Source organism: Dermacentor andersoni, chromosome 1, assembly GCF_023375885.2.
Source record: "Dermacentor andersoni chromosome 1, qqDerAnde1_hic_scaffold, whole genome shotgun sequence".
Classification (NCBI taxonomy): domain Eukaryota; kingdom Metazoa; phylum Arthropoda; class Arachnida; order Ixodida; family Ixodidae; genus Dermacentor; species Dermacentor andersoni.
Window position 1 is genome coordinate 45,759,605 of NC_092814.1, and position 27,102 is coordinate 45,786,706.

Genomic DNA, 27,102 nt, shown 5'->3' on the forward strand with positions numbered 1-27,102 from the left:
TAGCCGTGTTGGGCCTACGAGCCGTAAAATCCACAATCGAATTCGGAATCAGCTGCGTTTAATGAATCAATCTTCATAACACACGCTAGTTGAGAGAAAGCGATAACCGCAGTCACTTCTCCTAGCTTGCGAACTTCACGTGTTACCACGAATCGAACCCAGTTTTGTGCTAAGTTAGAGCCGTCGCTTCGATGGGTGCCGCCATGTTTGCTGACGCAAAGCTTTTGGGGCCGCTACCTGGGCTCCCGCTAAATCGGTGATATAGCGTTCCCAACGCAAAACCCAAATGCAGTTGGCGTCTCGCGCATGCGCAGTGGCTTCGACGCTATTTACTTGGGGCCCCAAAACGTTTGGGGCCTCTATTCTAAAACTATTCTCGGTCCCGTCGACGCCACAATGGCGCCCCGCGAAACGTAATTCCACTGTTCAGTATTTCGATGGGGCCCCAAAACGTTTGGGGCCTCTATTCTAAAACTATTCTCGGTCCCGTCGACGCCACAATGGCGCCCCGCGAAACGTAATTCCACTGTTCAGTATTTCGATGTTCTGTTGAGATTGCGCGCACAAGCAGCATATGGGTGCATATACCTGCAGAACGTGTGATGCGTGCATGCGACAACGAACGAACTCTTGAGCGACTCCCCGCACTGCATGATGGTGTGGCCGGGGAGAACACTGGCCAGCAAGCAGCATAATCTCTAATGAGAATCAGTCATCATATACACCTTTGCCAGCCAAGAGAGCGGTGAGGTAAAAAGCGGACGACGACATGAACGAAAAGGAGAAGAGCTGCCGAATAAACAAAGTTGCAGGGAACAAGCGCTCGCAGACCCGGCTCCCTTCGGCTGTAGCACATACACGCGGGAACGAGAATGCGAGACAGCTATACGAAAGGATAACGAGGCCCGCACTGCCTCGCCGCTGCTGGACAGCGAGGCGGGAAAGCAAAGGAAAACAAACAGGGCTTAATTATGCTTACTCTATCCACGCGGAAGCAGCGTCTGCGAAGCACAAACACGGCATGGACGGCCCCGCGCTGTGGTCGCAAAGAAAACAGCCGCGCGAGCACCGCTAATCATGCTTGCGTCCGCTGTAAAGCAAAGAGGTCGATATGGAGGCCTCCGACGCCCACCCACCACACGACGAACAGCGCGCAGGACGAGCGGCACGGCGTGCGATGTAATTCGTGGAACTTCCTTGAGGAACTTCAGCCCGAAATGCTGCCGGCACAGCAATGGTTGCAAATGATAACTGCAGAAAAAAATTATCTGGAAGCAGCATGAGCTGTTCAGTCCTGTTCATACAGGTAATATACAGGCAGCTCTTTGACTTCGCTCATTTTTATAATTTAAGGGAGACAGATCACCATACTCATGAGTTTTCCGCTTAGCCCGTAGCATTTATGAGTAGCTTAAGCGTTAAGTCCCGTAGCTCCTGTCTCACGATACCCAGGTGCAACTTATGTTTTGTCTCTGCCTTCCCTTAGTACAGAAGAAAAAAAAATAGGAAAGCGTGCGTGCGCACCAAGCATCGAGGACACAGCTGCCGTGGAGTACACGATAAGAGTTTTATCGCCCCCGTTCTGGGCGAACACATCGGCCCGACTTCGCGCGCTCCACCGCAGAGCGCAGGCAACCAAGGTCAAATAGAGGTCATCAGGCATACAGAACGCTACGTGGAAAGGAGCTACGGCGTTACCTTACAAATGAACAGAACGGTGCATGGTTCTTGACGTCCAATGAAAATACGTGCTGCTTCGGAGGGACGCAACGCCGTAAGATAGTTATTAGTTAACCAAACCTTCTTACTACTGGGAGCATGTGAAGGTGGAGGAGGAGGTGGCCGGGCCACTACCGCTTTTTCCGTTTCGTTCATTTTCTTACGCCATTTAAAAAAAGAAAAAGCCATGTGAGCAAACATACGCGCCAGTGACCGTAGACATTGTGGCTGCATGCAAACTTGTTCGTAAAAGCATTACTGCCAAATTCAAACAACAGCAACGCATTCGATATGACCAAACATGTTCGTAATTACCCATTCAGTTCATTGAGACAAAGGCATGAGGCTTATATTACTACTTACTATAAGTAAAAGCGGATAGTTTGTTGCGGTGATATCCGGTCGACAAACATTCAGAAGACTAACATGGTGCGCTGGAGAGCAGCGTGCCTAGGAAAACGAACTGATGACGCCACGTTTACGAAACCTGTACGTGTATATGACCGCACGCATGCTTAATCGAAAATATGACAGCGAGCTAGCTGTTTTTCACTGTAACTTCATTTTCTCTTATTCATTCTCCGGGATTCTATTCGTAGTTGGTGAATCGAAGTCAGCAATTTCTTCGGACGCTGTCACCGGAGCGCGGCACAGACACTATGCCCGCTGCAAGCATTACGCAAAATGAGAGCTTTTGAAAGGTGTTCCAGGTACAAGGCAAAAGCAAGCAGCCTCGGGTATTGCATTCCAGCGAAGACGGGCGGTATCCGTAGCCGGGAGCTAAGCACGAGTAGGCGAAAGCAGACACCGCTATCACTCCGCTGTCGAGAGGCAACACCAGCAGCAGACTTTCGTAATGGCGATTACGGCGGCCAAGAATGCGCAAACGTGCCGGCTTCTCTATCTCATCGGATATGTGGGCCGCGCACGCAACGCGCGTCGCTTTCCCGAGGGGCTGGCTGGGACACAGGTCAGCAGAGGAACCTGCGCCGACACACGCTGCTCCAGGTAGGGCCGCGAATCTGCCAACCGAACATGCAATTAGACACGCCGGTGGCAGCTATAAGCTATTTGGGCAGCTGACAACCTACATCATTGTGCGACATACAGTACTTCGATAGTTATGCGCTAACAGGGTTGGAAAACAATCATCCGATAATGACGCGTCATGCACATTGCAATATTTATTGTTACAACCAATGAAAGCACCGCACAGCGAAACATTGCAGTTGTCCTTGGGAGCGGAATGCGAAAACTCCTCTCTACTTGTTAGACGTGCGCTAAACGATGTCAGGCGGTTAAAATTATTCTGCAGATATGCGGCGTCTCACAGAAATTCGGTGTTGTTCGGCCGCCCAACTCCGTTATCCAGACATTACAGTTCTACCAGCGATGCTGCAGTAACACCCTTATCCACGTCATTCCTGTTACCATGCACGCGAAACAAGCGGACGTATAGCATGTGCGAAGCCACAAGGCGCTATGCTTTGCCCCAGGGTTTGGCAAGCAACGAAATCAGTGCGTCGCGTAGTAAGTTCATGTGGAAGTTTCGACAGCCTTGAAATGATGCAGTCGATGCATCTGTGAATTACGACGTGTTTTACCTAGCTTTGGCTGAGATCACTCGTTCACGTTAAAATCTATTAAAGCAGCTGCGTCATGTGTACGGTAACGATGCACTGTTACGAAAATGAAACTTCGCGCACAATTGTACCGCGTGTGCAGAGTAATCGTGAGGAATACAATGGATAAAGAATACCTGAGATGACAAGCTGTTTTAAAAAGGAAATTGAACAGCCGCGATTGCGCAGGCAACCTACAATCGTAAAGAATCAGCTTGACAAATTAAGGACTGCCGTATTCGACATCTCCAAGAAAACATAAGGCGAACACGGCAGTTTTGTCGCCAGCAGGAAGCGCAGACAGTTGATCATGTCTAAGTTCTAACAGTTCTAACAGATCATGTCTAAGTTCTAAGCTCTATAACAGAACAGTGAAAGAAAAGCATGACAAAAGCAAGGTAAAACTAGAATATCTCGCACGCACAGACAAAAACAAAACGTACATTTGCGATCGAAGTCTACGAAACACTCACATTCCATTACGATATGACGACGCAAACAGCTACGGCCATTGCCCACACTCCAATTACTGAATATGTCAGCAGGATAGAGGACCGCAGGGAGAGGGAACTGTTATAGCAGCTCGTGCATACGAACGACGGCAGGAGCGTTCACTGCGTCAGCTCATGGACTGCGTGCACGAAATGCAGCTGGGGAAGGGGCGTTTATCGTCACTGTCGCGTGCGGTGTCGGGATGTCAGCAAGCGCAATTCCATAACACAAGCGCTGCACGCTTCCCATTCAAGGGCATCGCTTGGAGAAAGGCGGACGAAGAAAGCGTCAAGCATCACGAGTGAAAGGGAAGCAAAGCACGCAACAGAAGTCAGGGGCAGCGATATACAGTCTTCAGTCCAGCGTGTCCCCCTGCACCGCAGATTGGATTCAGGCGAAACAAAGACCGCCCACAGCCAAGAAACAAAACAGCGCGGACAGCCAAGGCGACCGACAAGGGGAGAGCAGCGAGATGATTCAACGGCGTCCCATAAAAATATCCCGCGTAGAGAGCAGGGGGCCCGAAAGAGAAATGAAAACACAAAAGACTCGGGAATGCTTCGCCGAGTGGCAGGCGCAACACACGCACACAATGGGCGACGGTCGACACGGCAGCGGGAGAAAGGCGAGGGGTATTGTTTCCGGGATGGATGGAGGAGAGGCCCTCTCCACCGGGCGATCTGCTTTCTCCCCGCCGGCGCGGGTGGAGCGAACGGCCCGCATTGCAGCAGCGAGCCTCGCTGCCGCCAGACTGGCCGTAACTCTGGCGAAATTTTCAATTTCAGTCTCTCCATGCGCAGCTCATTTTTTGTTTTTTTGTTCTCTCTCTCTTTCTCCCCTACTGCGTGCCCAGAGAGGCGGTAGCGCAGAAAGGGCCGCTGCGAGAAGGGTCGGGGGAGAAATTGTGGGAGACAGAGAAAAAACAAGAGAGACAGAATTGAACTCGGACGGCCCGCGGCGCAGGAGGAGCAAAGAATGGGCCGGAAACGAGTGCCCTGAAAAAAGGTAGAAAAAGGGGCCGGCAACGTTTTCGCATACACCGACACGAAATTGGTGCCGGTCTCAGGCTGTCTTTAATGAAAACGGCCTCTGTGGGATTGCAGAGCGGAGCAATAAAGTTGGGACAATGATATGTGTCTTAATACGCGGCTCGGCAGCGGCCACGTCGCTTGGCGGAGCACGCAAAACTGGAAACAGGAACAGTTACACTTATTCAAAAGACACGTGCAGTCTTTCTTAAATAGCACAGTTAAGGAAAGCGGACCGCTTGAAGACGCGGCGGGGCAGCCTGAAATGAAGCGACAGGCGAACCACGTAGAACGACACCCGAGCACGTGACCAATAACATTTACAAGCTGGGAAACAACTCACCTGCCGTGATTTCACGGCCAGCTGGCAATCACGATGAGGCGCGCCATCTTCGATATACTCGTTACCGTGAATTTGGATGCCTCATGTTGGGTCTGTTCCCGAAAATCTGGACAACTACGTGCGAGAAAGATGAAAACTAAATAATACAGCGCTAGATATCACAAAGCCGAACACTCAAATCTGTTTACGTAGCACGACTATAGGGAATGGCACACGAACAAGTGAAAAACGAACAAGCTCAACGTAGGAGGTGTTACACAAGCCGGGTGAAGACGGTGTCTAGGTCACATTGTGTTCACTTGGATATATATACTCGAAGAAGAAGAACAAAACTTCATTCGTACAAATGACTTCGTTGCCCCTAAAACGGGGTAACGCCGTGTGGTCGGGCCCCTATTCCAAGGCACCGCTGGCCCTCGCCATCCTTTCTGCCCTCCGGACGAGCCTGAGCTGATCCCCGAGGGTGGAGCTGGATCACCGAAAAACGCATTAAAATCCAGAAATATATCTCGGTGAGTAATTCGATCACCTCTGAGCAGCTTTTCTTTCCCTTCTGAAACTACTCTGAATTTCGCGTCTTATTTTGGTTTTGTTCCGTTGTGCAGTGTCAATTTAGTTTCAATACAAACGTCACACTCGCAACTGCGTGACGCTTGTAACAGCTCAGCGATTCAGACGCGACACTCGGAGCGCATGGTGGCCGGTGGCGGGGACATGCACTGAGATGATGCATTGTGGTATACGACGAAAACGAGAGCCCTTGTGACGCATTGCGAGTGCATATGGTCAAGCAGCGACCACCCAGCGCGCTCATTGGTGGCGGAAGAAGAGCCGGCTGCCATACGGCCAGATTACCACGTTTGTAACGTTGAGCACTGTACCTACCCAGTTACACAACAGCATAAGCCGCCACGACAAGCTTCACACACACAAAAAAAAAAAAACTAAGTAAATGACCACGAAAGTCTTGTTACGCAGTGGACATAACGGCCCCTTGTATCCAAGATCACTCAATTTCCTTTAAGACAACCCAGTGGAACGATAATGCCTTTCTTCGGGAAACTGGCTACAAGCGTGGACGGATAACTGAAAAGTGCAATCTTCACTGTCAGCTAGGCGATTATTTATTGTTCACTATTTGCATTTTATCAATTACTTTAGTGCACGTACTGCTCCCAAAGGGCAGCGTCAGTTTCATGAGTCATGAAATCTATCAGTTTAAACAGAATACGAACGTGTTAGTATAATGCCGTCCGATATAGCGGATTCTGGGACATGGGAAAAATATCCCAGCGGTCACTATGGGTTTCGCGCACTAAGTTACTGCTCCTCTTTTGCAGCGCTTGAATTCAGTTGCTCGGACGGGATAAATTACGAGGTCAAACGATCGCACCGTTGCTACAGTACGTTCGCTGAGCTATGCATCATACAGGTGCTTGTAGAGCGAGTAGAGTTGCAGGTGGCTGTGCAATCCTGCAATTAGATCCCGCCGCGCTCATGTGGCAGGGCAGACAGAAATGGGGCACGACCACCGAAAGGCTGCGTGTTCTCGGCACGATGGAGCTGTGTTCCGAGCACGTTCAGCGAAAAACCCAACACTGGCACTGTAGCAATAAAAACAGACCCAGCAGGCGAATACGAAATTGGCTTAAAGGTCACGGAACCATCTACTGTGGATGCACATCTGTGGGGAACCTGGAAAAGAAGGCGACCCCCAACCAAGATTCATTCGCAAGCGCAGCACGCAGGCCCGCTTTCTTAGCCACCTGTGCGCGTGCAAGCCACGGTCTACAGAGGCAGGACGGCGAAACAGGGACGGATCGCCTGCCAAAAGTCGATGGGTCGCCATGGAAACTGCACCGACTCGAACGACCCGGAAGGGACCGCATGCAGCAGAGAGAGCGCACCCCAGCGCAGGGTCCGCTGTGTAAGCGTGGTGTCAGCTGAGAGCTGTCGCCAGCCACTGCGGCCCTAGGGTCCGAGGAGCACCGTTAAGAACTGCGCGCGGCCTAAGCCTTCAAGAAGGCCTGCACAGACTCCAGCGCGGTTCAGAAGGCACAGTTTGCGCAGCCCGTGACGAGAAATGGAATGACACGCACTGCAGCGTAAAAATTAGCGGTAACGCTGATGAAGAGGGAGCGACAATTGCATAAATGAGTAGCGATCATAATTAGACCCTTGCATCGGTTATCGTACATTATCAACGCACAGCATAGCCTGCACGCTTGCGCATCACAGAGCGAGCAAGAAGCTTTCCCGACAATGCTACAGAACATGGGCACTCGTAAGGCTACCCGAGTCGGTCCAAAAGGGACCGCCACGTAAAGGGACCATTCGACGGGCCACCGTCAGCCACGGTACAATACGGCACGAGTCATTGAATGGACAACATGACTTCAACCATGTCACGCTGCTGACTTCGCACGAAAATGTACAGACTGGGTATGAATGGCAATCCGACGCTAATCACAGGGGGAAAAAAGTGACGAAGCAGTTTCCACAGCCAGATCAGACGGAACAGTAGTACAATAGCAAAAAGACGGAAATGTCGGGGGACCTTCACTACGCTGCGTTGATCTACTCAGCCGATCTGCCAGTACAATCATTGAAACCTATGCATGATTCCCGAAGCTGTTGAAGTTGAGCAAAATGTGTGGGTTGCGACCTCGTACCTTTGTCTACAAAGACCGCTTCCACAGCACTCGTACATTAACTTTGAGGCGGGTTTTCACGGAACAGTCTGTACTCTTCTGCGGCTGATAAGAGATACTGGCCAACCGTGATAGGAGAACGAACTTGCAGTCACCGAAGGAGGCCGGCCAACGACGAACGACTCGTATTACGTTTTGTGAAGCCTATCTCTGGGTCTGAGTGTCTTCAAATTGCTGCTGCTTCTACAAAACTTATGCCAAAAAGAAATGTGCCACAGGAACTGCAATAGCTGAAGGACTACAAAACAGTAAAGCACACAATACGAGAGAGAGAGAGAGAGAGAGAGATTCGAAAGGCAGGATGGAACGTAAGAAAAAGTATATAAGCATGTGGGAAACAGCGCAAGGACCGATAGAAGAAGATGTAATGATGACAAAAAGAAAAATTGAGAAAACGAGAGCGGTGAAAATTACCTCGGGATACGCGATACCTTCGTAATAAACGTGATTGCGAAAAGCTACCAGTGCGGTACGCGTAAACAAACTGTCGCATCAATCAGGCCCAAATGAGCAAGCGAGGACTGCACTGCTAAAGCTTCGTCTCAAATGAACACGCGCAGCACGTTCAGCCGAGTCGGCTAGGTATGCTATGGGGCGGGACTTTGTTTTTATTATTACTGTGTTTTTATATTTCGCTGCACCATCTTTAAAGTTTGCCAGTGGCGGATAACACATTTCAAATCCTTGGTCTAAATTTCTCGATGAGGCGGCGATTACTTCTGCAAGAAATCAAAATGCTTGATTGAAAACTAACATAATTACAATAATTAAGTTTTCATTAATTATCTTACGGCACACATTTCAATCCACGAATTATAGCTAGTGAGTTCGCAGGCCGTATCATCACTTGGAACGAACTCTGAGGGTTTTGAGATGTGTGGCGTCAAACATGCGGTAAAATGCACCGTTCCCACGTACGTTTTCAAGAAAACGCTGCTTCATGCACTGAACCACAAAAGCAACGGGAACGCCAATGCATTTCGCCGGACACTTTGGAAATTAATATCCTTAAACTGGTGCAGTCCTGAGAACTCATTTTAAGTGGATGCGCCTTGCGAACTCAATGGCTATTATTTCGAAATTCAAATTTGTGCCGTCAATTAGTTTAAAAACTAATTAGTTTTTGTTGACGTTGATTATTCAATTACGTAAGGAATGCTCGAGTGTTTATTTTGGTTACACTGAGTAGACGGCAGATACCTGAACGAACCAGAGCATGTCTTGAGCGACGAAGGCAATTTTTAAGGTCTTATTAGCAGATGACAGCTTTCGCCATATGTAGTTATCATTATTTGCTGAAAGGTAAGACGCGCGGTATTAGTGACATTATGGCGCGAAGACTGCAGTCAAAGGACGGGATAAAATACGTCGATCGCGTTACAGACTGAGCTCCGTCGTTGCTGTCTGGTGTGTCCTCTCCCTTTTTTTTATTTAAGAAGTTGTCAGCAGTACTTAGCGCATTAGAAGATTAAGGCTTCAATACCAATGCTAAAAGTGAAAAATTGAGTGAGACATTAAAACTGCGGATTTGAAGATCCTGAACGACAGCACATATTTAACGTGAACAGTAAACGTGGAACGCGAAAATTAAAACGTGGTTACAGCTGGGCAAAGGCTGCGTCCCAATATAAACCCTTATCACTAAAAAAAGCCTTAAATGTGCAATGCAGCAGTGTGATGTTTGAGTTATTCGACCGTGCGACCACCATCGCTCGGCTAAATTTCTATCCTACACTGGTGACGCCTCGAGGATATTTATTTATTTTTTCTCGAATTTGGCCCTCCGAAAAGCTTTCGCATCCGCGTTTGATTTACCCATATTATGGCATAACCAGCGGTTTTGTACTTCAATATATCGCACTTTAAAGGTCAATGTAAGCGCGCGGGAAACAGTTACGCCTTCGGTTAGTTTATACTTCGACGCAACGAAGTACTGAGTCATGACGTTTATTGTTTGACGGGGTTATCCGCCTCATAGTCTGCGAGGGCTGGTCGAGGAGGGGTGGGCTGAAGCGCGACAGACAATGGAGCAAGCGTAAAGAAGACTGATCTCAGATGATATTCCGGAGATGACTTTCGCGTCGCTTATACCACTGCGTCTCTTCGCACGTTGGGCATCGCGTCGGCGCAGACAGGCGAATTTCCACGCACATCGCCACACGATCCGAGGCAGATGCGGCCAGCGAATACAGCAACATGCTTAAAGCGGCTCTCGCACGGCAGATCGAGCAGGTTTTCGGATGCCACAGGAGTGGAAATGGAGTAATATGTATTTGATGCACAAATTCCTATTCCCCATCGACTACGACGACTGCGTAAGGCTTATATAAGCGAAAAGCAACAGAATGTACGTACGTCAAATCACTTAAGTCAGACGAGCAGAAATAATGGAGTACGTTTTTACACGACGAAGGCAAAAAAGCCCAATTCCAGAACAGCTGCGTGCAGAAAATGTAACAAGAAAAACGAGAACTAGTAAAGCAAACAAAAAAGGAGGCGGGAAAATAAAGCGAGGTAGGTGTAATATATTAACCAATATATTACGTATTACAATGTACTGGCTGGGTGAACAGCTTGTACATCCTTCCTTCATACTCGATAAGCATAAAGGCAATGCCTTTTGAGTTCCGCAACTTCATTTTTCGAAACAAGCATAAAGTGCACATTACAATATCAAAAGTTCAACAAGTGAGACAACAGTCAGCGCTTGCATCTTCATCTGAACTGTTGAGCATCAAATTCTGTTTCCGTCGCTTTCGTCGGACGAACCTTTTGTTTACTTTTGCTTGCTATTCCGGCGCACAAACCCATTCAACGGCCATCTCGACGTTGAATTCTTCCGCAGATATCCTGCCTTTTTCCTGTACTTGCGAGCGCTTTCATGCAGATCGTTTGAAGATGTACAGGCTTGACTAAATTAGAAAATGGAACATTTCCTTTTTTTTTTTTTTTTTTACTGAAGAGATTAAGCAGATACACAAGGTGGTTATGCTCAGTTCTGCGCGTGTTACACAAACACGCCCGAGGAAACAACCGTATACTCCCTGCGTAAGCATGCTCTCGCCTGCGCACCAGAAAGACACCGTCAAAAAGGGCGGGCGCAGGCGGCCACCTTGAAATGACAGGTACTGGTATACGAAGAAATAGCCGTTGGCTCTCGATGGTTATAACTTGTCCCATCACTTTATCGGGCAACTTAAATGGCAGATGTCTCTGTTTTCCTCTTGCTTCTATTATAGTTGAATTAGAGAAGCCTGGGCGCCCAATGTTTTTATGATCACCACGTGACCGCACACAAACACCGTACAGACGACAGTGAACATCACAAGGCTCCTTGCAGAGCGCCGCAGCATACATAGAACACGGCGAACGTTTCTCCTGCACGTGAGTGTTTCACTCAATAATGAGCACAAGAAAAGCTCCCTATTAACGAACCACAAGAGCATGCCCTAACTGGTGCCCTTATGGGCTTGCGTTAACGCGGAGCTGCGAGACAGTTGGTTTTCGCCGCTCGTAAACGAAACGCGATCTGCGCTTCGCTGTTGCGCCGCCTCTCCCGAGATCAACGAAGCGCGCGCGCCGCAAAGCGGATTCCAAGGTCGGCATAACTCAACGCACACTCATCCTCCGCAAACGTAAACAACTGCTGCGAGCGAGAGAGCGCGCTCGGAGAAAGGAACGTAACCTCCCATTGAAGGGCGCCGAGCAGAAGGAACCGATTGTCGAGAGGAGGAAACAAAAACAAAACAACCGAAACACACACACAAAGCGGGGGGGGGGGGGGGGGGGGGTGCTCTAGTTCGTCGCAGGCGCGAGAAACGAAATATATTCCGAACTGTTCAAAATGTCAAGAGCACTACGCGGAGAACGCCCGCGATACGACGCTGCCGGGAAAACTACGAGTATCTCGAGATCGAGCAGGGCCAAATCGAGAATAACGGGCCTCTCTTCACAGGCGAAGACAGGTAAAAAGCGATTGGCACAGTGAAGAGAGAAAGCCGCAACGAGCGCGCACGGGAGGGAAGCAGGAAAAAGAAGCCGACCGCAACACAAAAGCCCGGCGGGGGCGGGAAAGGTGAAAGGAATGGCGGCGGCGCCGGGCTCACGTGCCGCCGAGGGTCGCCGTTATAAATACACGTATGACCGCGCGACGACGCGCGTCCCCGCCGCCAGCGCAGAGGCTCGCGGGCGGAAGCGCCAACCGCACGTCACCCAACCTGTAGCGCGAAAAGCAGGGGAAACTGCCTGTGTGTATGTGTGTGTGGGTGGGGGGGGGGGGGGGGGGGGTAGGTGGAGGCTTTCGCTCGAACAGTGACGCACGCCGTTCGCAGAATTTGCGGCAAAAACGTGAGAAGAGAAAGGCTGGCGCGTATAGAGAAAATAGCGACGTCAGGCCTACGGCGCCATTACCGGCCACGTGTACCTTCGACTCTCCGAGCACGGCTTGGCACGGCACCAGATCCATGGGGGCTCCCGGATCCCCCTCGGAGAGGCCGCAACCGCGGTAAACAAATACGCAGCCACTCGCTTTGGTTGCTCTTCTCTGCCGACGCTTTCTGCGCGTGTGTTTATGGAGGAAGCACCGAAGATGTGCAAGAGAGAAACGCGCAACACCAAGAAAGAGCCGGAAACGGACGTGCACAGAACACATTCTTGCTGCTATACCTGGATCGAGCATTCTGAAACGACAAACTTCTAGCTGCATATTTGAGTTTACCGAGGCGATTCGGATATTTTAAAATTATGGGGTTTTACGTGCCAAAACCACTTTCTGATTATGAGGCACGCCGTAGTGGAGGACTCCGGAAATTTTGACCACCTGGGGTTCTTTAACGTGCACCTAAATCTAAGTACACGGGTGTTTTCGCATTTCGCCCCCATCGAAATGCGGCCGCCGCGGCCGGGATTCGATCCCGCGACCTCGTGCTCAGCAGCCTAACACCATAGCCACTGAGCAACCACGGCGGGTGATTCGGATATTTTATGCTGTTATCACGCATATTTCAATTTTGTTATTGAAATATTCGCTAACTGGGGAAGTGATCCGAAAGTACTACTCCTGCACCTTCTGTTGCGAAATTGAGGCCTTGCTGTTCCAGAGCTACCAGTTAAAAATGATCACCCTGTATACTTTTAAGTTCTACGGAATTTTTAAAAATCGCCTGTTGCAGATAACATAATTGGTGTCCTTGAGCTGAATTATTCAAAGAGGCGGACATTACTAGCACGAGAAATCAAAACACATACTCAAATAATTAACACAGACACACTAATTAACTTAATTGCTTTACGGCACATATTGCAATTGACAAATTGCATCCATTGCATCCGGATAGCTTGCAAGACGCCTCCACTTGAAATGAATTTCCAGGATGACAACAGTTTCGGCATATTTCACAAAGCGTGGGACGAAATACATGGACGTTCCGGTTAGTGCTTCAATGCATAAAAGAGCGTTTTCTTTAAAAAGTAAGTGGAACAACAGCCCTTTTTTTTTACGGCAAGTTTGATGGCGTATGTCTCAAAACTGGCGTGATTCTGGGAATTCCTTCCAAATGGATACGTCTTGCAAGCTCACCGGCTACAATTCGTAAATTGCAATATGCGCCGTAAGGTAATTAATTCAAAATACAATTAGTGAATTTTTGTAAATTCGTTGAGTATTTCTTTCGCTTTATCGACAAGTAATGTCCGCTTCTGTGAATAATCCAGCTCAAGGACTAGAATTATGTTATCAGCAACGGGCAATCATTAAAAATTCCGTAAAACTTCCAATCGTAAACGACACACGTTAGTGAAGGAGCTTTATTTACACACTAGTGTCTACTTCGCACTTACGTCTCCATTGTTTAGTCACACTGTCTGCATTAGCTTTCTCGAGGTTCGATTTTTTTTTTTCCTCCTCACTGACAGAAGTATCCTGATTCAATCTGAACTCTCCCACTTAAACATGTCCAACGGCCTCCAAATCTCAACGCCTCTACGAATTAGTTACATAAAAATAAAGTCAGGAACTCTTACCACAGCAAGAACTACAGCAATATTGGAAAAAAATTGCAATGCCGCGTGGAAAAGCACAGGGTTTTTCGCAGAAAGCGCTCTCCGGAATAAAACAAGAGAAATACCGAGATACGCACTTTACCAACGAGGAACGGGTGCGTTGCACAACCTCGGAATGTCCGCCCCCGTTAGCGCCACAGCACACCCACGCAACACTCGGGCACACACGGCCGACAAATGGACGCGGCGTGGGCACGAGGCTAATCGCAGATCGCTTGTTAAGACAAGGGAGTCTGTCACGAGCCCGACGCGCACTCTGCTTTCCGCTATCGACGTGGTAATCTATAGTATAGAAAGTGATAAGACTGGTAGCAAAGAGCAAACCCCACGTTTTTGTTGGTCGCTGCGCTCCCTTCCAGACTAAAAAAAAAAAAAAAATCAGGTGGGAAGCGAATGCATACATTATACGGAGCTCTGAAACTATCCGACCATGCTCCCGGAGAAGCGTCGTTTGGTGAATTCATCGCGCTACTACTCTTCAGCGTAGCTCCCTCTTGCTTCCACACACCGATCGAGTCCCTTGGCCCTTCCTTCCCAAAGCAGGCCCTTCCGGTTCTGGAAGTGGCATACTAGGGCAGCCGTCGTGTCGCGATGTAATGCTGTATTCTCGGGTTTGAAATCGCGTACATTTCAGGTGCCTTTCGATTTCCGCGAACAGCCAAAAATTGTACGGAGTCATATCCGGAGAGTAATGTACTTGACGAACCACCGAAATATCATGATGCGCCAAACAAATGCTGAATGACATAAGCCGCATAAACAGGGTCATTATATGGTGTAGTTGCCAGGTTCTCAAATTTCTCTATCAAAATCACTTAAAAAATAATTAAAAACCACGATCTGATGAGGCACGCCGTAGTGAGGGACGCCGGAATAATTTTGACCACCTGTGGTTCTGTAACGTGCGCCTAAATCTAAGTAGGCGAGCGTTCTTGTATTTCGCCCCCGCTGAAATGCAGCCACCGTGGCTGGAATCGAACCAGCGACATCAAGCTCAGCAGCGCAATGGCATAGCCGCTAAGGTACATCGGCGAGTCTGTCAAAATACTGTGCACAAACTTTGCGGACCCTCGCTGCGTACGCTAATTCACTACCATCGAGTAGCTTAGCAATTTATCTCAGTTAACCAACGGTCTACCATTACCAAGACTCGAACTTCGAAACAACGACATCATTATGGCCACCCAAAGCGTGCCTTACTTTCCACAGATGTTTGGCGTTCTTTGGGGTGGTTGTGCCATGTTTTCAACTGATTCGTGTGCATAGTGTCATCTCCGAACGCCGTTTGAATATACCGAATCGCTTCTGCTTGGTTCTCATTAAGCTTCGCAGTGTCCTGCGAAGCTTAATAGCTCTGTCCTTCTTTGCCCACTTAGAAACTTGCCAGACCAGACGACAGTACTTCACACAACTGGGGAAATTGAAAGTTGGGCCACCTGCAGCCCAAAAACCTCACGGACCCTTCCACAATGCAACCAACCTGTACTTGTACTCCTTGTACTTTTCCCCAAAATAAAGGAGGTAAGATACCTTTCAGGCAGGCGTTGTATACGTATCCAGCTGCGTGATAAGCATGGGCTGCGCCAGGCTAGTGGATAACGCTAGAAAATATTCGAACAGCCACATCGACAAAAAAAAAAGTCATCATTATTCAGTAATGTGGAAAGTTGGGCTAGTTGGTAATTAATCAATATACCTTGCTGGTGACGCAGCGCACTGACATGAGCCAGCGAGTGTTGTGTATTCTTGTGTGTCTTCGCCGTGTCCGTGTCAGTGCGCTGCTTCACCAGCAAGGTATGATTATCATCATCACTTCCGCATATTAGAATCTACGGAGGTAGACGTAATGAAACATGATTTCCTCAGGTTGCGGATCATTACGGTGGTTGGTTTGCTACGGGCAATGCATGCACGTGGAAGAAAAATCCACACCCACGCCACTTTTTTTTTTTTGTCCCCTGAGAATGGGTCTGTGCCACTGAGACGGACAAGAACGGACCTCTCCATTACGCCGTGCACCTATTTCACGACGCGTGGCTATAGGTCCTGCGATCTTTTTTAAAACAACATTCACGTCCCTAATTAAAACGGCGCCACACGGTTCGCCGAGAGCGCGCAGGCCCGTCCGTGCGTTTCCTCGTCGAGGGCCGCACTGTTTCAAAGCACAATGCCCCTGCCATCACAGTCTCGCTGTGCACCGAATAGCGGTAACTCCTGCACTGAAGCGCTGCTTGCCGCAACCCTCGCGCACATTGTACAGTCACTGACAGCGACCGTCCAGGCCTGCACTCCAAGAGGCTGATAAGAAATACCATTGCTGCCAGAACAACTTACAGCTCCTATAATACACAGCCCAGTGACGTTCTGATAACGACGTCCCGAAGAAGCAAGTATTTTTACGGCGCCATCCGCGAGCAACTCGCCACCAACCCAGGCCTCCGTTGAAACATTTCGGGGCCAAAGACACATTCGAGGGGCGGGGGAAAGCCCCGTGAACGAGAAACGGCTCGAGCACAGACAGGGCAGGGAGAAGCCGTGGCGCTCATCTCTCTCCTCTTTGTATGCGCTTGGATGCACAAAAGCCCCGGCTGCGACGCGGCGGCCGTGTTGCATTATGGACGCAGTCTCTTTTCCCGAAAGAGCCGGCTTCATTCAGCCCGGGCCCGCGAGGGTATCGATCCAGAGGGCCCCAAACCGTGCCGCCCTCGAGCGTGGTTCGCCGGATAGCGCACCGACTGCTCAGCAGCCAATGTGCCCGACAGCATATTTAATATTTAACGCTCCGCTCTCGGCGACCAGCCACGATGTAAAGAAGGAACTGCGCACATGCAGAACGTTGAGACATGCTGCCGTTAGTTATCCGCAATGCACGAATTACTCGAAGCGTTCCCTTTCGGTGCAGCTCGTCGAGGTAATAGGTGCACATAACGTCTATCCCACATTTCTAAGAAACTTACGCCAACGAGGCTTTATCGTACGAGTCATTCTTTTCATGCTTCATACAAAACAGCTTCGCAAAATAAGAGGCACCACATTTTAACCCCAGGATTTTGCACGAAACAGTTTTTTTTTTTTTCACGACATTTCTTAAAACCTACAACTGTTCGGCATCTTAAATTTCACAGCCACTAGTTGGAATCATTACCGAAAGGAGAGAAAAAGAGTTCGCTGTTGTTGACGTTCCCCGCGCGGGATGGTCAAAGTAACGCATCGGTTTGATTATCTGTACCCGACCGCCTGCTCCCACGCGAGTACTGATATGACCGCCAGTCACTCATACGTGACAAGCAGAACTATGTTTAAAAAAAAAAAAAAAAAAAAGGAAGGAAGTACACACGGCGTGCCGCATGCGAGACAGAAAACTATCGGAGAAAAAAAAAAGGAGAAGAATCCCAAACTGGAAGGAGGCGGACGCAGAGAAGTCGCCCACACTTTCGCGCGAACTCAGGGCAACAGCGGTGCGCTCTCGCCTCACGTGAGCGGGCGCCGCTCCAGTTTCCTCTTCAGGCAGCCCCCCACCCCTCTTCATCCCGAAGCTGCACGTCACGCACGAGCAACTCGGCACGACGCCGCCGCCCGAGTGAATCAGAAAAAAAAAAAAAAAAGTAGAGGGTACGGAGGTGAGGACAGACGGCCGGGGGGAACCAGTTTCGCAAGCAGCCTCGGGCGTCTGGTGCGCGCGAAACGTGCTTGCGTCTCGCGCGAGCGCAGAGAGAGAGCGATGCGGGCCCCGCAGGCGCGCCATGCACGCCGAACTCCCGCCACACAAAAGACGGCGACTGCCGGCAGCTCCCCCTACGGCACAATGGGCACGTCGCGGCAAAACAGACCCTTCTTTTTTTAAAATATTTTCCTTATTCGCTCATTTTGCACAGCGGTTGCTCTCGTCGACGACGCATTACGTTAACTACGCTTCCAGGGGTCCTACGGCGCTCGCCGGAATTCGAGCAATCTAGCGAAAATACTCGCTGTCCACCTCCACGAGGCATTCTCTTTACATGTGACTATACCACGGACGTGATAGGATCACTACGCAGAGGAATTACCGGGAGATGGCTCCCTCATAACTCCAGCAACGAAGACATCACAAATTTTTGGCAGTGCCACCAGAAATGAGAATTCAGAAACTGCACGGGGAGCCAGGATGTTCGGAGGCATACCGTAATGGCTTGATAAAATGGCACAGATGGCAAATATCGTGTATAGTTATCTGGTCTGTGACAACATAGAAAAGCAGTACAGACTGAGAAGGCTGAGATGCCTGCGGCGCCACTGTCTTCATGCTTGTCATTGACCATACATAGCTCTACTAAAAGCGTAAGAGTGGTGCTCCTATAAAGGGCTAAGCGTGAAAAGGCAGTACTGATGTCTGAAGTTCAAGTCCCGATCAAAGATTTTTAAAGAAATGGCAACGCATAATTGCCAAAAAATATTTGCCACGATGACCAACTGCACTGCTGGCATTAGTCATCACTCAGAAAATATTCGCGGATCTATAGATGCAACAGAATTCGGCAGTCGCGCGTGCCGTTAACACTTGACGTAAGTACATCAGGTTTTTCAGGAAAGACTAATTTTTGAAAAATCACAGCTGATGATAACGAAGTTATTTTTTCGGGAACACATTCATGCTGATATGAAGACACTACAAAAAGCGCTATAATCGCCTATTAATGGCTTAATTGGGCATTATCAAGTTTTATTACTGGAGCATGCATGCTAGACTAGCACAAGTTTCAAGATATGCGTCCTTAAACTTACGGGAAACCCTGTTAACACGTCATACGTTTCATATCCAATAATCTAATATGAATTATGGGAGTAGGTTTCGTATGGGATTAATAAGGATTAAATATAACAGGGATATACTGGGTTTACTGGGGTATATACACGGAATACATTGGCGTTGCACTTATTACAGAAATCCTCGCTCGGGCATAGCTGTGAAACACTGCGTGAAGTCCAGTGTATTTCTTTGCCACATTTCGGGGACAAATATCTCGAAACTGGTGGTAGCCTCAGGATTCCTACAAATCGACGTGCCTTGAGCAGCACTGAGCGGCTAAAGTAACGTTTGCGATTTCCACTCGCCAAAGTGTTCATCCGTGGCTACAGCCGTGTTCGTGATGTCTGCGCGGTACAAATCAGATATCGACGAAAAACAACCTCTGCCACACATATTTGCCTCACGAATTCAACCGGGCTAGCGGCGGGGCCAGCGCGCACACAGGGGGACGCGCTTCGAGTGCGCCGGAGGCCTGTTCGCTACATTCCTCCGGCGGCCGTGAGGAGAATCGACGCCAGCCGCGCACAGACGGTTTCACTCGGGGCGCCCCAAGGACGGCGCTGCAGGCTGAGAGGGCAGCGGACTGCGCGCCCGGCAAGCTGCCGCCGCAAGGGCAGCTCCCACGGAAAACAAAGAAGGCAACAAACCGAGGCGTCAGTGTCAGCGATTTCGGAAGGGCGCGCTGCGAACGTGATGCAGCGACGTTTCATTCGGAAGGCCAAACGTCCATGCAGCTGCAGTTACATTGACTTCGAATGGGGAAGTTTCGATATGCCACGTGTTTCACGTAACTATAAGCGAACTTCAAAAATAGTGGTACGTTTTAAACGAATATCAGCAGCATAGTTTTTTTTTTCCTTTCTATTTAGCTTCAGCAAATTTTCAGAGTTGCTTGTGGGTGTTAGCACAATTCTAACTCTTGATCTAAATTACTCGATGAGGCGGCCATTACTTCGAGTAATCAACACGCCTAATTGAATGATGAACATAACCATACTAATTAGCTTCAGAATTACATTACAGCGCATATTTCAATCTACGAATTGTAGCAGGTGAGTTCGCAATGAACCAATTGTCAGGACTACACCAGTTTCGAGATGCTAATTTTCAATGTGTCCGCCGAAATGCATTTGCGTTCCAGTTACTTTTGTGCTGCAATGCATAAAACAGCGTTTTCTTTGAAAAGGAAATGGAACGAAAGTGCATACTTGGCGAAACGTTTTTTTGTAATTATTTAAATTTTGTGGTTTTACGTGCCAAAACCACGATCTGATGAGGCACGCCGTAGTGGGGGACTCCGGAAATTTGGACCCCTTGGGGTTCTTTAACGTGCACCTAAATCTAAGAACACTGGTGTTTTCGCATTTCGCCCCCGTCGAAATGCGGCCGCCGATGCCGGGATTCAATCCCGCGACCTCGTGCTTAGCAGCCCAACACTTGCCGAAACTTTGACGGCGCATATCTCAAATCCGGTGCCATCCTCAGAATTCGTTCCAAGTCGATATGCTTCGCAAACTCGCTAGCTACAATTCGTAAATTTAAATATTCGCCGTAAATTATAAAGAAAAATAATGAGCGAAACTATTATTGACACGCGATACTGGTTTCGCTAGAGGTCATTGTTAAGTACCGGTTAAACGCTATGCAAACTACATATTATTACAAAGCGTTCGGGCCAACCTCGATTAAAAAGCATTTGACATTACTCACCCAGGAGTGCTGAGAAGGAGGAGAAATTTTCTCGTGGTATATAGAGCGCATCTACTTTTAGATTATTCCGAGGAAAGCTGAACACATGCACACGCGCCTTGCATTAATTCCGGGCCGTAATTTCTCCGACAGCTGAGAACACAACGCTTGTGAGGCATGGCGATGTTAATGACGCACAGTTATTAAAATTCGGACACTTTCTCAAATCATATTGCAAGACGGACAGTGACACGATATTGGAGAGCACGAGATATGGCAGACAACTTGATCCAACGAGCGAATCAACTGATGCGGTAAGCGACTGCAGGCACGTTCCAACGCGCACAGCATTCAACAAAAGCTACGGCGCACACCGCTTGACGAGCCACGACAACAGAGCCATGATCGCGATGGCACGCAAACACACCGTTCACGTGCGCAGAGATGCGTCCTTTCGATCGCCTCCACTTGATGACGTAGGGTCGCAGACTTCAGGTAGTGCTGCGGCCTTAACGGGCAACTCCGTCGGTTTTTCACTGCCCACTGACCTTAATAAAATTTGAATACACGTTCTCCCTCGCACTCTCAGTATATGTGCCAAACGATGCGACCGGAAGTCATTTAATTTTTCTGAAAACGAATTTTAAATATTGGTTGCGTGTTCCCGACTCATGCCCACGAAAGTATGACATTTTACTGGCCACCCTGTGCATATGACGCCAGAGACTACACCGCCACTTCGCCCAGAAACGACGAAGCTGGCTCTTTCTTTCTTTTTTCAAAGATACAAAGGCCGACAATCATCGCTTTGACAAACGTGATAACCGGTGCTTCTGTTCGTCTTGCCGCGGCACGATGCGTTGAACTTGGGCGCGTTAACTGCCTCGCGCGGTGGCGGCGGGTTAAAAGAAAACTGCGATCCTTCAGCGCGCATACCGCCGCTGTCTAGTTCGAAAGAGCTGCAAAACCTCCCTGTGTCGTCAGGAGACACCATCAGCTTCGCTTTTTTTTGGTGTTAGCGCCACGCGTTCCGCGTGTTTACATTACGGTAGTGCAGGATCTGACGTCATCAACTCGCCGTGGCGTCACACGAAGCAGATATCTGTTTCGGTAACTCGTTTATTGATTATTTACAATTACTGATCAGTTTCTAAGAAAACTGAGCCACCCTGGTGATGACAAGCTGTCAATGCCATTTGAACATTACGATATCCTAAAATGGTAAATAAAAACGCCGGAGTTGCCCTTTAACTTGTTGTAGGTCGCGTTGGTTCCACCCTTTCCCTGCCTCCTCTCCACCATTCTATCTACCTCCCCTCTGGACTTGCACGTTAGTAGAAAGGTAAGCGTTGCAGTGCTTTTGCAGGGGTCATGGGCAATTACAGCTGACAAGAGGCTAATGAGCCGATGCCTAGGCAGCTCCAGACGGCATTCTGCAAATGCGACGCGATGTCAAGGTCCAAACGAGTTTCTCGCGTCGCCTTTGTGCCAAGCTTCTTCCATGTGTCTAGACGCAATGAGCCACCCCCCTAAGCGGCGTGCAAGACAGCAGCAGGAGTGGAAAAGTCGAAGGAAGCTGTAAAGAAAGCTTCGCTTTAAAACGATCGGCCGCGGCGTCCTGCGTACATCCTTGCAATATTTGTAACAATATCACGCGAGCGTCGGCTGCACGGCGTGTCAGCGGCTAGGCGCGGCGGAATCGGCGACAGTATGCGGGGCTGCGCAAGGCGATTTCCAGTTCTTGTGCTGCACTGTTGTGCCTTTCGCCGCTATGAGGCCGCCGACATGCCGCGCGGTCGACGCTCGCACGACATTATTGAAAAGTTGGAAGATGATTTAACTTTTTTTCTTCTGAGCGAGTTGGTGGTGAGAATGGGGCCGAGAATGGGATACTGCACTCTATGGTGCCACCCCTGGCGTGAAAGGAGTAAGAGGAGCGTCGACTTGCCTCGATTTCTTGACTGCATGCACTATCTTTAGGATCGGACCACATTATGACGAATGACGACGTGCTAATGCTGAATAATTCCTGCGGTTTTTACATGCCAAAACTGCAATCTGATGTTGCGGATCGCCCGCGGAGTTGAAGAAGCGACAGTGGCGTAACTGTTACAGTAGCTGCTTCTGCGCTAGAGAAACTCTGCTTTATATAATTTATATAAACTTTATATTAATTTCAATTCAATTTCAAAATTTGCCTCGAGCGGTCAGTCGCGCGGAAATTTTGCGTGTATTCACGAGCTTCTTTCACGCTCGGAAAATACTTTCATGTAGTACGTATTGAGCAACAGAAAGCTGAATCAGGAGTTCTTCATGTCGCCCTTAAATTTTCTCATTGACACTTTTCATGTAAATATAATATCTGAGAAGTTGATTAATTAATTAAGACTAATGATCTGATTAACCGAAATGATAAAGATAACCTAAGTATCTCCAAGCGACGGCAAACAGCAGCACCTTGGTTCTATCCAGCAACGTGGTATTCGCATATTTTTAAACCCTGGCTGAAGTTAGCTGGGACGCCCTGTATAATAAAAAAATTGCTTGCGTTATAAAGTGGCGTAATTTCGCTGTTCAGAGAAAACGCTTTAACATAATGTTACGCTTTTATCATGTCGATACTGTTCCTGCATGGTCCCGCGAAATTAATATCCATTTACATCAGAACCACATTTCGCCCAACGGTCATTAATGCGGGCAATATAGCAGCAAGCATACAGCACACGACACGAGCAGAACTAAACATGAAAGGGAACGAGAGCGACAGGAGAAACAGTGATACAGCGCGAACACAGACATACATAAACTGGAATGCAAGTATAACCAATGAAACAAGCCCAGAATATAATGAAGGTCAGGAAATAACAGAACGAACCAACGCAAAGAAATCATCGGCATGGCATGAGGCCACAAAATTGCCCCTCAGCTCCGTTACATATTACGCAACGGTAGAATCGAGTACGTTTCTCCAGAATTATAAACAAACGTTGTGTCGAAGTCTGTTCCACCCACTTGTTCGGGGAAAGAAGGGGAGAAAATGGTATAAAATTACAGACACAAAGAAAGGTGGCCTTACATAAATGGTAGCCTTCCAAACAACGGGATCTTCAAAAGCGCTTTCATAAAGGTACAGCCAATGCTGTTACATCTCATGCCTATACGAGTTGCAATGCGGTTGGAATGGTATTGCGCAAGACAAATCGCTCGTCGCACGAATTTGGCTTTAAATTCCTGGCGATGTTTCTTAATGCGATACACATAATTATGCGGAAAAAAAATGAACACGTCAAGAGCATTTTGTGAATTTTAAGGATATCCGAGTTCCGGTGGAAGCTGTCCGTAAATGCATTCGTATACGTAACCACTTATAACTAAGAACTTCTTAGTTTAGAGGTCGTAGTCACGGGCCAGCCATAAAACACGCACATTCTTGCATCTGGCCCATCAGCTTTCGTCAGATGAGTTTCCAGGTTTACGTGGATTCCTACGTGATAAAACTTTCGAACGGTGAGATTTCAGACTATATGAGGCAAGCTTTCATTCGAATTCGACATGGTTAGTCTTTGTCCGTGTCCGAATAAGAAAAACCATCCATGTTTGTTGCCCACTGAGTTTTGTCTGCTCGCAGGGCTCAGCTGACGATTGAATTTGTGAGTCAGTGCGCAAACTGAAAGAACCAGACCACTACCAACAGAGTTGTTTTAACAAGAGTCAGCGTAAATGACTCAGTCTCATGGATTCACTCAACGGCGCGGTATACTGACGCTCTACATACGAGGGGGGCGGGCGATCGATCAGGCATGTGGTAATAAAAACCTTGGCCTCCAGTACGGACTTCGATTTGACGCTTTTTATTCGCGAGTTACGTGCGCTTCACTTTCAACGAATGACAATACGGAAGCAGCGGGTTGCAAGCTTTCTGAAGAACCTCGAGTTCAAAGCAGTCCCAGTTTACAGCGCTGTTTTTCACTGCGCCGTCTGTAAAATGTTGCTCTATGAACAAGGTGTGGGCGAATTAGCACACTTTCATCCTCGAAAAAAAAAAAAAAAAGAAAGAAACAGAACTGACGGCTGCTGCGCCACTGCACGAGTCTGGGTTTGGCAAACGCGACATAAGAGGAGACAGCATTGATCCGCGTTCTTGTTAACCCTGGGGGCCGAGGGGAGCTGAGGCACGCGTGCGTGGCCACCGATCGATGTCTGTTGGACGCCGGAAGAGAGCGGGGTCCCTTGCAGGACTACAGGCGCTCGGGTACGCGGCTTGCGCAACTCGTCTAGCTTCCGCGGGATCCGCAAGCCAGCGATTAAGGAACACGAGAACCAGCACGCGGCAGCACGAAAGACGCGTCGCGGAAGTTACCACGCGAAGACAGTGGCGATATAATATCCTCCCGCCCAGCAACTAAACACGCCTCTTCATGCGATCGGTTGCGCCGCTAATGCCACGCACGCAATGTAGACCACAAAATACAACCGACTTTCTTCACTCACTACAACTTCGCACTTATAACTGCATCTGTTACACATTACGCTAAAGTACAGCTGAAAGGGGGGGGGGGGGAGGTAAAGCTATCCCTCACGATTATCGAAACGATGGGCTGGTGCCAAGGGACTTTCCTTGAAAAGCAAAACCTCAGAAATCACTTCAGCTGCAGCAGGAAGTACCGACGAAAGAAACACAAAAGAAGCCAAAAACCAATCCAGCCAACCAACGTGACAGTAGACGGCGAAATCACGCAATATACTGGGTGTACCTTTTCACTAATCGCTTCCAAGGACGCAAATGTGCCCATTATGCTCTCGTTACAAGCCTGCGAAGAGATTTTATTATTATAGAAAAATAAGCACAGAGGAATTGGAAAAGCAGGCAGGCGACTACCGCAAGGAGGATCACAACGCTGGCGTAGCAGGACGCCGAACAAAGCATCAGAAGAGCTGCTGCAAGCGAAAAGCTACACGGCTTCAGTAGTACAAAGGCGCCGAATCACACAAATAGGACACACGTTTCTTCAGTTAGCACCTTTGTTACGGAAATAATAACGGAGCCGAAAAAGCAAAGGGAAAAACCAAGGTTTCCAAAACGAGTCTTAGAGCAGGCTTTTTTATGCTGAGATTAGCGTAAACGTCGTACGGCGATCACTGCAAGACACCACAGAAACTTGTCTGAACAAGCATAGGTTGAAGTGGGTTCCTGTTCGGTAAGTTCTCAAACCTGCAGTTTCAAACATAATAAAAAAGGCAATCAACAAAACAAGCAGAAAGGAAAATCCGGGAGTCGTAACAAACCCACAGGGCAATCGCCGAGCCCGTTTCGCGGCTTAGGATAAACTGGAGGGTCGGACATAAGCCGATAGAGCAATTAAACCAGGCGGCACACGCTAATGATTTCGGAAGCAGTAATGATATACGTGTAAAAGGAAATAAAGCGACGAAAGTAGAAACTTGAGGCCCAACCAGAGGAGCTACGGCTTTGGCAGAGGCGTTCTAGACGAAGGAAAGAGCGAGACACCTAGAACGCGATTAAGAGTCGGATTAAGGCAACGACTGACCTCCGCAAAGCCGGAGAGAAAAATAGAAAGGATAAAGGACATACATAGCACTCACGTATCCCAGGTTGTCTCAAGCAGACCAGATTACAGAGTGCTTTGCCAGAGGCTGCGGCAGAGCGCCTGACCACCATGAGAGAGTAGCCAAACACTCTGGGCGCCGATTTCCCCGCATTGCACCAAGAACGTCGTGCGCCGATCAGGCGTGAAAAAGAAAGGAAAGCTAAACCTGTCGTTTCCTCGCTAAAGGGGCAAGCGGCTATGGGTACCGTCCGTCTGATCAGACAGAAATCCCTCCTCAGTGCACGGCACGGTACGCGCGCAAAGGAAGACTGCGATGCCGCAATATAACACGGCCATAACAGCAAAATTACAAGCTCCCGAGAAGAGCGCGCCAGGCACCGAGCAGGCAAAAAGTGCCGCGAAAGATACACCCGGTCCTCCCGGTATTGCAGGCTGAGACGAGGGCCAGATGGGAAAAGGAGCCTCGGCCGTCGTGGTGAAACGCTCGTCGCAGCCCCTTTTGAAAGCCCGAACTCCCCTCATCCCCGGCTCCGGCCCTCGTTCAAAGAGGACTCCGAGACGAGAAGCAGGCGTAAAAAGAAAAAAAGAACGCAGTGGGAGGAAGCGGCAGCCCCCGCAGGGTTCCGGTGCAGAACCAGCAATCAAATGGGGGAGGGAAAAACGAAGGCGGGCACTCCCGCGGCTCACACGACCCCGACGAAACGCGGCACCAAAGCTGGCGAGCGAGGGTGAAAGAAAAAGTACGCGCCGCCAGAAAGGAAATAATGGCAGCGTGGGCTGACAGCTTTCGCCTCACGGCGCCCCCCACCGGTGCCCAGAATTCCAAGCAAGGGAGCTTCCCCAGAAAAAGCCCGCTGAGCAAGCGGTGGAAGCCGGCGGCTCCCTCCAGGCGGGCCCGATCGAAGAGGCCAGCAGCATCCAGGTCGTCGCTATGGAAACGCCACCGGAGGGAGGGAGGAAGGCCTGCTCGCAGAATGCTACAGAGGCGGGTGCACAAAGACCGCCAGTGGCTTCGAGGACGAGAGTAAAACAACTGCCGCCAGGAATGACCGCCAAAAGAAAAGCGCGCAGAAAAGCACCGG

General features: G+C 49.1%; 2 protein-coding genes across 6 annotated transcripts in view; one reads left to right on the forward strand and one right to left on the reverse strand.

Annotated features, from left to right (window-relative positions):
* Nucleotides 1–15,511, forward strand: part of LOC140216816 (uncharacterized) — a 126,051-nt gene extending 110,540 nt beyond the window's left edge. For all 3 annotated transcript variants that reach the window (XM_072287420.1, XM_072287440.1, XM_072287411.1), the window contains one exon: nt 15,352–15,511. In XM_072287420.1, coding sequence (XP_072143521.1) covers nt 15,352–15,491 — 140 coding nt within the window. In that variant the 3' untranslated portion in view covers nt 15,492–15,511. The remainder of the gene's footprint in view (nt 1–15,351) is intronic.
* Nucleotides 1–27,102, reverse strand: part of Kdm3 (Lysine demethylase 3) — a 289,432-nt gene that overhangs the window by 139,042 nt on the left and 123,288 nt on the right. The gene's annotated exons all lie outside the window — the stretch shown is intronic.